The sequence below is a fragment of the Arachis hypogaea genome, chromosome 4, assembly GCF_003086295.3.
Source record: "Arachis hypogaea cultivar Tifrunner chromosome 4, arahy.Tifrunner.gnm2.J5K5, whole genome shotgun sequence".
Lineage (NCBI taxonomy): Eukaryota > Viridiplantae > Streptophyta > Magnoliopsida > Fabales > Fabaceae > Arachis > Arachis hypogaea.
The window spans coordinates 18,816,171-18,829,554 of NC_092039.1; the positions used below are offsets into that span (position 1 = coordinate 18,816,171).

Consider the following 13,384-nt stretch of genomic DNA (forward strand, 5'->3'; position numbering starts at 1 on the left):
GCACCACAAAAATATCAACCATCTGAAATTAATCCATGAACAACTATGTGTAAGTTCAACTAACTATACACACAACAAATAACATAGTCACGTTTCAAACAGTAACGCCTCTTCAGAAACAGAAACAAAATTTATCAATCAAACACCTTTAGCCTAACAGAATCCCTTTTTCAAATTCGATACACGAGATTTTAAAAACGATTTTTACACATCAGTAACCATTTTTACCCACATTATCAACATGCACACAGAATACCTTCAAAAATTGGTTCACATATCCATAACCAAAACTACATTGTTGGACAAAGCGATCTTACCTTCTGATGAAGACAACAACCATGAGCACAATGGAACTTTCTTCACCCTCTCCGACACGGACTTCACACCGCACCAATTGCTCTTCTACGTAGTGGTCTTTTGGAGGGAGAAACAGAGAGAAAACAGTTTGATTATTTATTTTTTTAGGATTTTCAGTAATTCTCTGAGTATGATATGGGTGTTATAGGTATTACATAAAGGGATTAGAGTGTCTATGGAGGAATCTTGGTAAAACAACATCGTTTTGGAGTGGGAGGACGCATATATCCTGTTTTAAAAAGGTCTATACTACGTGTGCTCTCCTAACGGCCAGGTCAGCACAACGAGAGTTACGTTAGTTTTTTCGTCGGGTCCAACAAAGTTACTTCAACAAGGGGTAAATTTGTCTAGCTTTTGAAGGAGTTAGGGACATAAATATATTTTTCATTTCTCAAAGACAAAAATATCTGAAAAAAAAGGTTAAAGACCTATTTATCCTTTTTTATAAATTAAAATTGAGATTAAAAATCTCTTTACCTCCATCTTTCCTTCCTTTCTTCCTTATTCATAATTAAAAATTAAAAAAATGCTAAAATCCTATAAAAAAAATTTATAATGGCATTACAATTCAAACTTCACTTTTCAACAATTACCATAAACAAGCACAAATTTTCAATCATAAGCAAATACCCTACATTATTTTTCTATTGCACTTTAATTATTCATCAATATGAATAATTATAGATAGTATATATTTTCATCCTCTTTTAGTGCACTAATAATAAATTATGTTTTCTTTGGACATAATTCATGGACTTTCTTCACTTCTTTTCGGATTCACAAATTTTTTTTTATTTTACTATTTTTAATTTTATTATTTTTCATTTTATTTATCTGATATCAAATTTTACTTAATATTTGTCTATTTAAAAAAATATTTATTTTCTTGTAATATTAATAAAAGTCTCAATATTTATTTTTGATTATTATTTTTTATCTTTAATTCTTGTGTTGTTTACTTACCACTAATAAATATTTTGTAATTTTATCTATTCCGATCTTAATGTCTCTCTTTAATCTCTCTTTATTTAATCTATTTCTATAAAATTACACCTGAATTATTAATATCGATAAAAAAATTGACTCTAATATTTCTGAAAAAAATAAATGGGAAATGAAGAGAAAGCAAGGTGTAGAGAGTAGAGTATAAAAAGGGTGGGGATAAATGGAAACAAATAGCTAAAAAAGAAAAGTGGTTTTTAGCGGTAGAACGTAGAAAGATACATACAAGGTGGAAAAAGACAAACACAAATTGCAAGAGAAAAACAGAAAACGTGAGGCTCAGCCCCGTTGAAATATTGAAAAAGTCGCTTAAAAACTGAACACAAATATGGCGTTTACGTTTCTTCTTCTTCTTCCTCTTCTTCTCGTGTGTCAACCGTGTTCTCAGCCATCTTTTCGCTCCCCTTGTCTTCTCATTCTTCACTAACAAACTCAATAGTTCTCATTCTTCTTCTTCTCTCTCTCTCTCTCTCTCTCTCTCTAGCTGCATTCACAACACCTTCACTCTTTCTCTTGCTTCTGCTTTCATTTTCAGGATAATTCGTAAGTTTTTCTTTTCGTCTTTAAATTATGATTTGTTATTTTTGGGTAGGTTGTAATTTTGTATGCAGATGCAGTGGTTTCTGTGTTCTATGTGTTTTTCATGTCAATTCTGTTTCTTTATGTGTTATTTTTGTGAAAATATGTTTTTTTTTTTTTATTTCTTCTGGTGTTCATACAACAAAAGGATCCAAACAAAAGAAAATTATAAGGAAAAAATTTTATTTTTTATTTAATATAAGGTGGAAGGGGTAACTGAATTTGACGAACTGATGTAAAATGCAGGCTTGGGGTGAATTTAATTCACATTCAGTTTGCTAAGTGTGCTAGGTTGCTGGCAATTGTTTTTAAGTATATTCTATTGTCACTGTCCTTGAAAGTTGATTCTCTCTCTATAATAGCCTCATGCTTCTGCAATGGGACCCATCCTTCTTTTTAAGATTTTACTTTGCAGAGAGGGCTAGTTGTTTGGCTGATTTGATTCACAATAATCAATTGGTGTTCTTACTTTTACAATGGGGAGAGATTGGTGAGAACTAAGAAGGGTTGGTCTAAAGGAGCAACTTATGGAGTATTTATCCTGTTAACAATTTGGTCCTTTTTGTGAGTGGAGAGAAACGCGAAATTTTTCAACACAGATGCTTGTCATTTGTAATTGAGAGGATCTTTTTAGAAGGGTAAATAATTTTCTTGAGACATTCTTGTCTTTCATGTTTATGTTGCTTGGTTTAACTAGTCTGGATTTTCAAACAACTGAGTTTTATACATGACTGTATGTATTGACAGTTAAAATATGAGGTTGAATGTGTATTATTCCCTGGACATATAGGATACTATGTTGGAATTGAAGCTAAAGCTTATTCCAGAACTTCAGTTCTATTTCCTTTTCCAAATTGCTATAGTATAATTGTGAAACATTGATTATATCATTTTTAAGTACTATTTGATTCTCTATTTCCCTCTGTCTTCCCCACTCTATTCATTTCTTTCAATAGTCTGTTTTACTCATCAACTCATGAAAACATTTTGGTGCTGACATTTAGATGTTATCTTGGATTAACTGCCAAAATCGGTTCCTATATCATGCTAGCCAATTCATTTTAGTATTGCTGCTACTCCAGAATGTGATGGAGGCTCAAAAGACTATGAATTAGCACTGTTATTGTGGCAGTCTAGACTCTAACCATTTCAAAATATCCGTTACTTTGGAAATTTGGTATATTAATAATTCTCTTTGGATACAATAAGTTTATGACTGTACCTAATTTCCTATGTGATACAGGGCCGGGGGATAGCCATGCTTGGTCCTGAAACAGAACTTAAGATAAGTTTTGGCTACCAATGCAATGGCATTGCAGATATCTCGTGCAAGTCTATCAACGGCTACAAAATCCTTCCTTATTTCCCTAGAACAAGCAGTTTCTCTTGCTTGTCTGGTGCTGCCGTTAGCGCAAATGCTACACTTGCCAACACAAACATCTGCAATGGTGTGATAGGGGAAGAAATCCTTCCTAGTTTGGACTCTCCTAAATCGTTTCGTAAGATACCCTCTTCGCCAAGTCTTTCGAAGTTGGACATACTATCATCTTCTCTCCATGGTAGTTTCTCAAACCTCAGTTGCAGTCCATCCACACAAAGTGATATGTTTGATTATGACGCTTGTATGGTGAGTGCTCCTTGCAAAAGTGAAGGATTTCTCAATGCTATGGAAGTACAAGTAGCAGGGGGAGCTGCTGGTGAAGATAGAGTTCAAGCAGTTTGTTCTGAAGAAAATGGCTGGCTCTTTTGTGGAATTTATGATGGCTTTAATGGCAGGGATGCAGCTGACTTTCTGGCCTGTACCCTTTACGACACTATCATATCTTATTTTAATATGCTGTATTTGGATTTGGAATCAGATTCTATCAAAGCTTCCAACAGTCTTGATTTGGGTGGATCATCTCAATATGAGTTGGATGAGCGTCAATCTCGTTCTCAGAAATCATTTTCACATGCTATTCTTGATAGCCTCCAACGTGCTCTCAATCAGGTTGAGAATGATTTCTTGTACATGGTTGAGCAGGAAATGGAGGACCGTCCGGATTTAGTTTCTGTCGGATCTTGTGTTTTACTTGCACTTCTTCATGGGGAAAATTTGTATACACTTAATCTTGGTGACAGCAGAGCAGTATTGGCAACGTGCAGTATGGATGGCGGAATGAGTGGCAAAGAGAGAAGAATGAAAGCTATCCAGCTTACTGATATTCATACTGTTGACAATGGAGCCGAAAGAGCTCAACTTCTTGCTGGTCACCCTGATGATCCCAAGGCCATCGTAGCTGGGAAAGTGAAAGGAAAATTGAAGGTTACTCGCGCTTTTGGAGTTGGCTACTTGAAAAAGGTTGGTATTGTTTTATCTAGGATAGCAAAAGGTTTTTAGAAGATTTTGGAAAGAAGCAAAAGTGATTGTTGGAAACCAAGGCCAAATTGCATCCAAGCTGCTATAATTGTAGGCTTTTTATGAATTTGATGGTTTAGGAAACTGATTTACGCAGAGTGTAAATATCTATCCTACCAAACAGTTGTGATTTTGATTCTGTTTTTGTTTTCTCCATGCAGAAAATTCTGAATGATGCATTGATGGGAATTCTTCGAGTGCGTGATCTCATAAGCCCACCATACATTTCCATTCAACCGTCACTAAATGTGCATAGAATCTCAAGTTCCGATCAATTTGCTATAGTTGCGAGTGATGGTTTGTTCGATTTCTTCAGCAATGATGAAGCAGTAGAGCTTGCAGAGTCTTACATCCTAAGCAATCCATTTGGTGATCCAGCAAAATTCCTTGTTGAGCAACTTATAGCAAGAGCTGCTGATTCTGCAGGTCCAAAATCAATTTCATTTGCATAAATTATGAGTTTTTGTAGTCTAAATACATGATTTGTTGTGATTTAATGATCGCTTACCACAATGATATTCTCGCACAGGTTTTAGCACGGAAGAGTTGATGAATGTTCCGGCCGGGAGGAGGAGGAAGTACCATGATGATGTGACCGTGATTGTCATCATCCTTGGGATGAATCAACGGACGTCAAAGGCATCAACTTGCATCTAAAGGTGCAACATAAATTTTGCATTTGAAGATTTTCGCGGATACCTTGATCATGAAGGAAGTGTTTCCTACTATGAAGTTGTGATATTTATAGTGTACATATGTAACTTCAGTTTTCTTGGGTATGTAAAAAATTTTGCAGAAGAGACAATCACCATTTTGTTTGAACACTCAATAATTTTACAAATGCACTTGTTTTGATCTTTGCCAGAGATGATTTTCCTGCATGTGAGGGAATTTTTTTCTAAGCAGTATAGAAATGGATCCTGAAGTTATTTATTTTTAGGACACAATAGTTTTTTATTATTCTTTAGAATAAGGTTTTTTTTGTTGTTATTGTTAATTGTTATATATATTTTTAGAGAAAACGGGACTAGAGTCCAAACAAAGCCACAACTACACTAAAGAAAAGAAAAGAAATGCCTTCTGCATTATCAACCGTTTTTTGTTTAATGCTGAATTTGTTGTTAATTATTAATTTTTTTTATTTTTTATTTGCTATATTTTATATTAATAGTTTAAATTTAAAAAGATAATAACTAATCAGATTGACTATCTTTTCAGTAAGATTATATCAAAAAATTTAAAAATCCAAATAGGCCAATTTGTTTGTTAATTTCAATAGCAAATCATTTTTTAAGAAGGGTTGTTCTCTTTACTTTTTGTGAGTGCATTAACATTCAACATCATCAACTAGTAACTCTCTAATCTGCGACGGCAGAATGAAATAAATATGAACACCTAACATCAAAGAACGATACTTATTACTTATTAGCAAGAATGTCTGCGACCTCTTGATTGACCTTGTATTTTTAATAAGAACAAAGACGTTAAAATTGACAAGTAAATATAATGTAAAGTATGAATTATTAACTAAAGTAATTCACTGTAAGATAAGTTACTTTATATTTAAAAGGAGAAAGAAAAAATCAAGAAGCATATGAAAATATGTATAAGATACTAAAGTTTTAAGCAATGAAAAGTGAGCGCTTTAGTTAGTTAAATAATTTTATTAAAAAAGCATTTTAATATATACAAGTTGAAAAATGTTGATAACAAAATATTATTTTTAAATATTCAATAATCTCGAATTGATTTAAAAAAAATATTTTTATATACGTAAAAGAATATTCTAAAAGCATAGTTAAGAAAAGGAAAATATTCCTCCTTAAACGGTATTTCTACTTTCTCGTTGAGAAGATATTTTTTATGTTTCTAAATTCTGAGGCTTCAATTTTTTTATAGTGGACTACACAAAAAGATACATGCTCATTATTCTTTTTAATGATTTGGCACTTTTTTTTTTGTGGATTGGACAACTCCCAATTTTAGGTACCTTAATGGATTAGACAACTTTCAATCCTAAGTACACAATACATACTCACGCACTTTTTATATATTTACTAATTTTTCTCCTCAAATACAACTGGTAGGACTCAAACCCGAAACTTGTGAGGTAGAGAGGGGGCGGAATGCCATGAGCTATGGCTCATTGGCATTTGGCACTTTGTTTTATTGAAATTCACAACAAACAATGGTGTAGGTCCACAAGCCCATACACGCACTTGATGCTTAACATAAAAAAAATTTATTGCATACTTATTATTTATTAATGTCCAAATTAAAACTTAAAAATCGACCAAAAAAATTAAAAGATATTAATATAAAATAATTATCACATGATTCAACAATTAAACTAAATTAATGAAACAGAAATTGATTTAGTGAAGTAAATGGTGGTTACTCACTTACTCACATTAAAATTCAACACATTCCTTGTGACAATTTAATTAACTATAAGAGTAAAAGTACTATTTCCTTCTAACATTTAGATTAAGTTAGATTTCATTTTAATATTTAAAATGTCTTTTTGTCACCCATATTTTTTTATCTTATTTTAATCTTTCAGTCAAAATTATTTTTTTTTCAAAAGTATTCTTTCTTCTATTATTATTTCTTTTGGATAGCGACAATAATCATAATTATAGTGGTTATGGTGATGGTTGTAATAATTTAAAAATAAAAAGATAGAATAATAATAAAAAAATAAAAAAGAGTATTTTTAAAAAAAAATTTAGTTTTAACTATTGAATTAAAATAAAATAAAATAAAATAAAATATTTAGAATAAAAATAAGACATTTCAAATATTAAAAACAAAATTAAAATTTAACACATATATTAAAAATTAAAACAATACTTTACTCTAACTATAAAATTGGTTAGTCTAGTTTGATTTAAATAAATTATTTCTTTTTTTTAAAGATAATATTTCATTGAATGAAATTTAAGGATGGTCCATGGTGAACTTTTACAAAATTCATGATGGGATTTCTTATAAAAAAATCAATATGATATCACTTAGACAAAAAAAATATTTAAAAAAAAAAAGAAAAAAAAGAGCTTTATAAAGAATAACGTGATTTTCTTCTGTACGTGATAAAAGAAAGAAAATATCTTCCTTTAAATAAGTTATTCCTTAAGAGAAACTAAATTTTTGTTTGTTAAACCACAATATAATATGCGTCAATTATTTTTGTTTTTTGTTTTGTCAAAGGTAGTAATTTTATTGAATAATTGATAATAGTGTAGTATATTCTCAATCAATCAAGGTGTCCATTTCTTGGACAACAACAACAGAATTAGGAAAAAAAATACAAAAGAAGCATTCCGACAATATTAAAAAAAAAAAGAGAAAAATTAATACATCTATCCATGACTTGTGAATTCATCATTCAACGCGGTAACAACACTAACAATTTCTTGCGATGGAATGTTCTCGTCTTCAAAAATCTTTCGATTCCTTGCATTCCAAATCTTTCAAAATGTATTTGCAATCAGTCCTAATTTCTTTCTTCCATTTATACTTTATCGAGCTTTCTAGACCACCTTTATCCACCATTTCTACCATCCTTCAACTTCTGGGTCATTACTAATCGACGGTAGTGGAATTGCCAGCAATTTTCAGGTTTATTTAGAAAATTCACAATTCACCAAACATTGGCTTATGATTCTATTTTTGCTTCAAAAGTAAATCTCCATGCATTGTCTTTCATAAAAATACTTTTATCTTTGCTGGACTTCTAATAGTCCACACCTCTCTCCATAGGTCTTTGTTGCTGAAATAACCTGGGAGAGTCTTAAGCGGGCTATGAAATTATTGAAATACGATGCAGTATCCTATTTGAACAGAGTATACGTTGTTTTTCTCCTTACTCTAGGTAACTTTATCCCTTTCTTGTTGAATAGGAGTATTTAAAATTGTTTACATTGTCTCTGGACTAAAATTGTTTTATAAAATCTCTGTTTTCTAATTTTTTTTCTTTTGTTATTAATTGTTGCACCCACTGCAATTTGGTTTAAGCTTGTTGTGGTTGAAGTGCCAATAGAATATAGTGGTTCTGTATCCACGATTCTCCCTATATACCTAAATTAGTGCATCTCCCAACCTGCCAGAAAATACCTTTTTTTATGATTTTTCTTCCTTCTTCTAATAGGCTCCTCCACCTCAAGATGGGTTTGGACCTATTTCAGCTTGGAGAAACATTGAAAATCTAAAATATTTACCTTTTTAAACTTTAAAATAAAAAACATCAGTTATTATCATTAATCTCCAACCCTGTTTTTCAAGTATTGCCAAGTTGAATGCCTTCAAGTATTTGAATCCTAGCCCACCTTGTTTCTTATCCCGACATAGAGTATCTCATTTTCACTGCATTCTCCTTTTACCTTGTTTTTTATCCCACTAAAATTACATCAACTGTCTCTGAATATCATCAATGAGTGTTTTGAAAAGTTTAAAAACATCAAGAATATAAACAGGAATTGCAGATCCCACTGACTTAATAAGAATTTCTTTGCCGCTTATTGAAAGTAAGCCACGTTTTTAATGCTGTAATTTCTTTGTCACCTTGTCTTTTATGTAGCTAAAAGTCTCATTCTTTAACCTACTCACCACCGATGGCAGCCCTAAATATGTATCTTGAGAGCCAATATGAGTGACTCTTAAAAATAGTAGATAGAGTTGTCATTTTTTATTGAGGAGTATTAGAATTAAAAAACACTGATAACTTATTCAGGTTAACCTCCTGTTCACTGATCTCACTATAAGCCGGCAATATCTCCATTAGGTTCTTGCATTTATAGGTATTTGCCTTACAGAATATGATGTAATCATCTGTACAAAAAAAGATGACTGATGGTTACGCATCTACTGTTCAATTTGAGGCATAAGATAATACTATTATGTTCTCTTCTGTGGAGCAGATGGGAGAGACCCTTTGCACAAATAAAAACTAGATAGGGAGAAAGATGATTTTCTTGTCGGAGTCTTCTTGTAGGCCTAAAAAGATCCTGAAATTGTCCATCCACAATAACAGAGTAGGATATAGTAGAAACACATTCCTGCAACCAGCCAATCCATCTATCATAAAAGTCCATCTATGTCATCATTCTCCATAAATAACTCCACTCCACCTTGTCATAGGCCTTACTTATATCAAGTTTCAGAGTTAAGTCACAATTTTCAAACCTTTTATTCTTTAAAAAATGCATCTATTCATGAACAATTAACACATTATCACTAATCAATCTTCCACAAATAAATGTACTTTGATTTTTACTAATAATCTCATTCATGATAAATTGCTTTTTATGAACGAGCACCTTAGAAATGATTTTATAGAAAATTGAACTCAAACTTATAGGTCTAACATGAGACATTGAGGATGCACCTTGAGTTTTTGAAATCAAACAAATATGTGTATAGTTAAAGGCCTTTAACATCTTCCCCCCACCCGCACCCAAGCAAAAAAGCTTGTCATCGCTGTTACTACATCATTTTTAATTAAGATCTATTGGACCTGAAATTTTTTTGCAGTGAATCCATCATCCTCTGGGACAGAGTATGGGTTAATAGAAAAGACTACTAACTTTATCTCTTTTTCATTAACTGGCCTTGTGAGAATTCGATTGATACTGTGGGCTATTTTTCTAGGGATTCCTTCAATTTCTGCACCTGTATCCCTAGGGTTTGAAGTTGTAAATAGTTGCTCAAAATGATTTTGGGCAATCTCTCCTATTCTAGCAGCATCTATTCGAAAACCCCATTCACCATCTTCTAATTTCAGCAGTTTTTCTTTTTATTTATGATATGGACTTTTGTGTGAAAGAATTTAGTGTTCTTGTTCCCCCTATTTTTAGCTATTGGATCATAGATTTCTCATTCTAATATCTCTCCTCTCTTAGATAAGCCTCCTCCAACTCTTCTTCTAGTGACCGAATTAGCAATCTATTGTCCTACTCGCTGCTATTTTTCTCATGTTCGATCTGACTCCGAAGAGCTTGTATTCTTAGTTTGGAATTACTAGTGTCCTGTTTCTCCCACTCAACCATGCGATGCTTGAAGTTCTTTAATTTTGAAAAAAGAACAATTATAGGTTCACCTATAATGCTCCCCTTCCAAACCTCTTCAACTATTTTTCCCACATCATCATTCTTACACTAGCTTTCTTGTCACTTGAATCTCCTTTTGAATATGCCTTGTTCCTGATCTGAGATGACCAGCAAAGGCATGTGGTAAGAACCATGGTCTTCAAGGTGAAGAACTGTGGCTTTTGGATAATCACATAGCTACTGTGTAGGCACAAAATATCTATCCAATCTCTCTTTCACTAAACTCCCTCGAAACTACTTATTAGTCCATGTAAATAGACTTCCTTCATACTCCACATTCACTAGGCCTCCATCATTGGTAAAAGTATTAAATTTTTTAATAGAAGATGCTATTTTCATCTTTCCACCTTCTTTCTCATGATACACAGCAATTGCGTTAAAATTACCAAGAATCATAACATACTGTCCCTTCACCCATTAGATTAAGTAACTCTCCAAATTGCTGACTTTTATGTCTTTTTTTACTGTGTAAATGGACAACAAAGATTAATCAATATTTTATCAAAATCAAATCTTTTCACTTGAACTGGATATAGTATTCTATGTCATTCTCTATTATTACTGAAACTTCTTCCTTCCAAGCTAACGCTAGACCACCTGCCAGTCCTTATGGTTCCACACAATGTACTTTTTCAAAACCAACTTTCATATATTGAGTAACTACATGTGAGGCATTATTTTTAGTTTTAAAAAAAATAATACCTCGGGAGAAAGAGACTTTTTAATCTCTTAGATGCTGTGAATTGTCAGAATTTTTGGAGCCAAAATCTGACAATTCTACATGGCCATCTTCATACTTCTTAGGGCGTTAAATGGGTTTGGCACCCTCCCCCATCAGCATTCAAGACTCATCAGTTACGCACTAATTTTTAGTTAGAGTTATCTCCCTCTAATTCTATTGTTCTTCTCTTTTCTCCTTAATTATTCTCCGAAGACTCTCTTTTCCTCCTGACCAGCTTTTTTTAGTTGAATCTTCTTTTTGTTTTTCTCAGTAAAAAGTGAATTTTGGACAAAACAAAAAATATTCATACTATCTCCCACTACTTTTGCAACCTTGCCCTCCACATGTTGCCCATTATAAGTTATGGCCAATATTTCATTATCATATCTTCGTTAACGACTTCACTTTCTTCAGCCCCTCTTTTTCTCTATCCACCTTTTTTGAAATTTGAACACGTTCTGTTCTTTCAGTGAAGGTCTTTGTGGAGTTTACTTCTACATGATCAGCCTTCCTTTCTTCTCCATAGATAATTTTACAAAACTTCCCAATAAACTGACTGGGATTGGCCTATGAAATTTGTCACTTTGCACAGGATCATTTTTTGGTCTATTAGGATTGTTGTTCTCCTTTTCTTTATTCAAACGTCTGTTAGTTTGTTCCGCCTTTAACCATGAGCCCCATCGTTTCTCTTTCACTCCTCCATTCGCCGTATCATGTAGCATCACACTACATACTCTTTGTTCATGACCAAGATGACCACAATAGTTGCGGAAACAGCCAAGCCTCTCATATTTCACCACAAATTTCATAATCTTTTTATTTAGCCCGACAATCTTGATATCACGCTTAATTGGTTTTGTAGCATCAATCAAAACTTGGACTTTGAGAATTCTGGTTTCTCTTCCTCTTATACCAAAGCAATCTACATCAATTACATCCCCAAAACTCCTAGCAATCTTCCTTTCCAGATCTTTGGTTTTAAAATGTTATGGGATACTCCAAAATTAGATCCACCAAGATCAGATCAGATCTCTCTCCATTATCCTCCTTCTTCCACCTTTTTAAATTGACAATGTAGTTTTTAAAAAGCCAAAGAACTCCCGGTTCAATTCAAATCATATCCACTTCATTACCAAAAAAAATTGGAACACATTATCTTCAGAATCCATTACTTTAAGGGTAATGCTATGGTGCTGAAGGAAAAAATTTTCAGCAGGTGCTGAAATTAAGTGGCGCAGTAGAAAAGCTTACGCGTGTATCTATTGTCTCCAAGGTTCTTAACAAGTCTTGCACTATGCCCAGAGATTGATGGAAGAGGCCAATTAATTAGATGTCATTTGATTTTGTTAATGATAATGATTAAGTTGTTGGGTTTTTTGGGAGTCCAAAAAATATTTGGTCTGTAATGTATTGCGGGTCTAAAAATAATTGGGTGTTATGATAAAAATATTGTACAGTCCGATAAAATAAATAATGATAAAAAATAATCACACTGGTTATATATAATTTATTGGTACCCAAAAAAAAAATAAAGTCCCAAATGAATTGAATTCTTGTCTTCTATTTTTTTTTTGTTATACTTTATTTTTGCTGTGTACAAATTTTTTTTATTATTTATTTACCTCTATTAAAATTTGTAATTGTGATAGTTGTATATTACGTTTATCATTGTAATTTTTTTAAAATATAAATTATTCATCCTACTAAAAAGGACAAAATAAATAAAAAATTAACTATAATTAACAATAGAGTCATATCAAAGTAATATTTATAATCTAAAATAGTACTAAATAAAATAATGTTAAATAAATTATGAATAATCTAATTTCATAAAGTATATTTTCATACATTATTCATACCTAAAACAAACAATTAACATACATGAGTTAGTCTAATGAGTTATAATCCAAATAGTATATTATTTTTATATTCACCTAAAAAGTCGTACGTTCGAGTGTCCCTATCTTTAGTAAAAAAAAAATAAACATACATGAGGTAACCATGTTTGTAAACCTAGCTATATATACATGTCTTTTTATATCATTTGTCATAGTAGCCTATTTAAAAAAGATTAGAAGAAAAAATTTATGCATAATTTACACACTTATTTTAATTAAAATAAACATTTTAAAAAATTAATTAAAAGATCTAGCTATTTTCACATTTAAAATAAAACAAAAAAAATAATTTCGCATATTTTTTAAAATTTAAAAGCTACAT

General features: G+C 31.9%; 1 protein-coding gene and 1 long non-coding RNA gene across 4 annotated transcripts; both read left to right on the top strand.

Annotated features, from left to right (window-relative positions):
- Positions 1 to 1,500: 1,500 nt before the first annotated feature.
- Positions 1,501 to 5,202, top strand: LOC112796439 (probable protein phosphatase 2C 40). 3 transcript variants are annotated; one of them, XM_072235197.1, is made up of 5 exons: positions 1,634 to 1,902; positions 2,340 to 2,576; positions 3,182 to 4,279; positions 4,498 to 4,762; positions 4,866 to 5,202. In XM_072235197.1, the coding sequence occupies exons 3-5, from the start codon at positions 3,197 to 3,199 to the stop codon at positions 4,991 to 4,993; spliced, it is 1,476 nt and encodes a 491-aa protein (XP_072091298.1). In that variant the 5' UTR covers positions 1,634 to 1,902; positions 2,340 to 2,576; positions 3,182 to 3,196; the 3' UTR covers positions 4,994 to 5,202. The 3 variants fall into 3 exon arrangements, with proteins under 3 accessions (XP_025694669.1, XP_072091298.1, XP_072091297.1); XM_072235196.1 differs by having other exon boundaries at positions 1,647 to 1,902; positions 2,354 to 2,576; XM_025838884.2 differs by lacking the exon at positions 2,340 to 2,576 and having other exon boundaries at positions 1,501 to 1,902.
- A 2,536-nt stretch (positions 5,203 to 7,738) lies between these two features.
- LOC140184410 (uncharacterized) lies at positions 7,739 to 12,862 on the top strand. Its single transcript, XR_011881010.1, has 3 exons — positions 7,739 to 7,957; positions 8,099 to 8,210; positions 12,381 to 12,862. It is a non-coding gene; the product is annotated as an uncharacterized lncRNA (long non-coding RNA).
- Positions 12,863 to 13,384: the final 522 nt, after the last annotated feature.

Bases quoted from the DNA above. Each gene is read 5' to 3' on its own strand.
- LOC112796439 (XM_025838884.2), top strand. From the start codon at position 3,197: ATGCTTGGTCCTGAAACAGAACTTAAGATAAGTTTTGGCTACCAATGC. The intron at 4,280-4,497 runs GTTGGTATTGTT...TTCTCCATGCAG, and splicing joins GAGTTGGCTACTTGAAAAAG to AAAATTCTGAATGATGCATT. The intron at 4,763-4,865 runs GTCCAAAATCAA...ATTCTCGCACAG, and splicing joins AAGAGCTGCTGATTCTGCAG to GTTTTAGCACGGAAGAGTTG.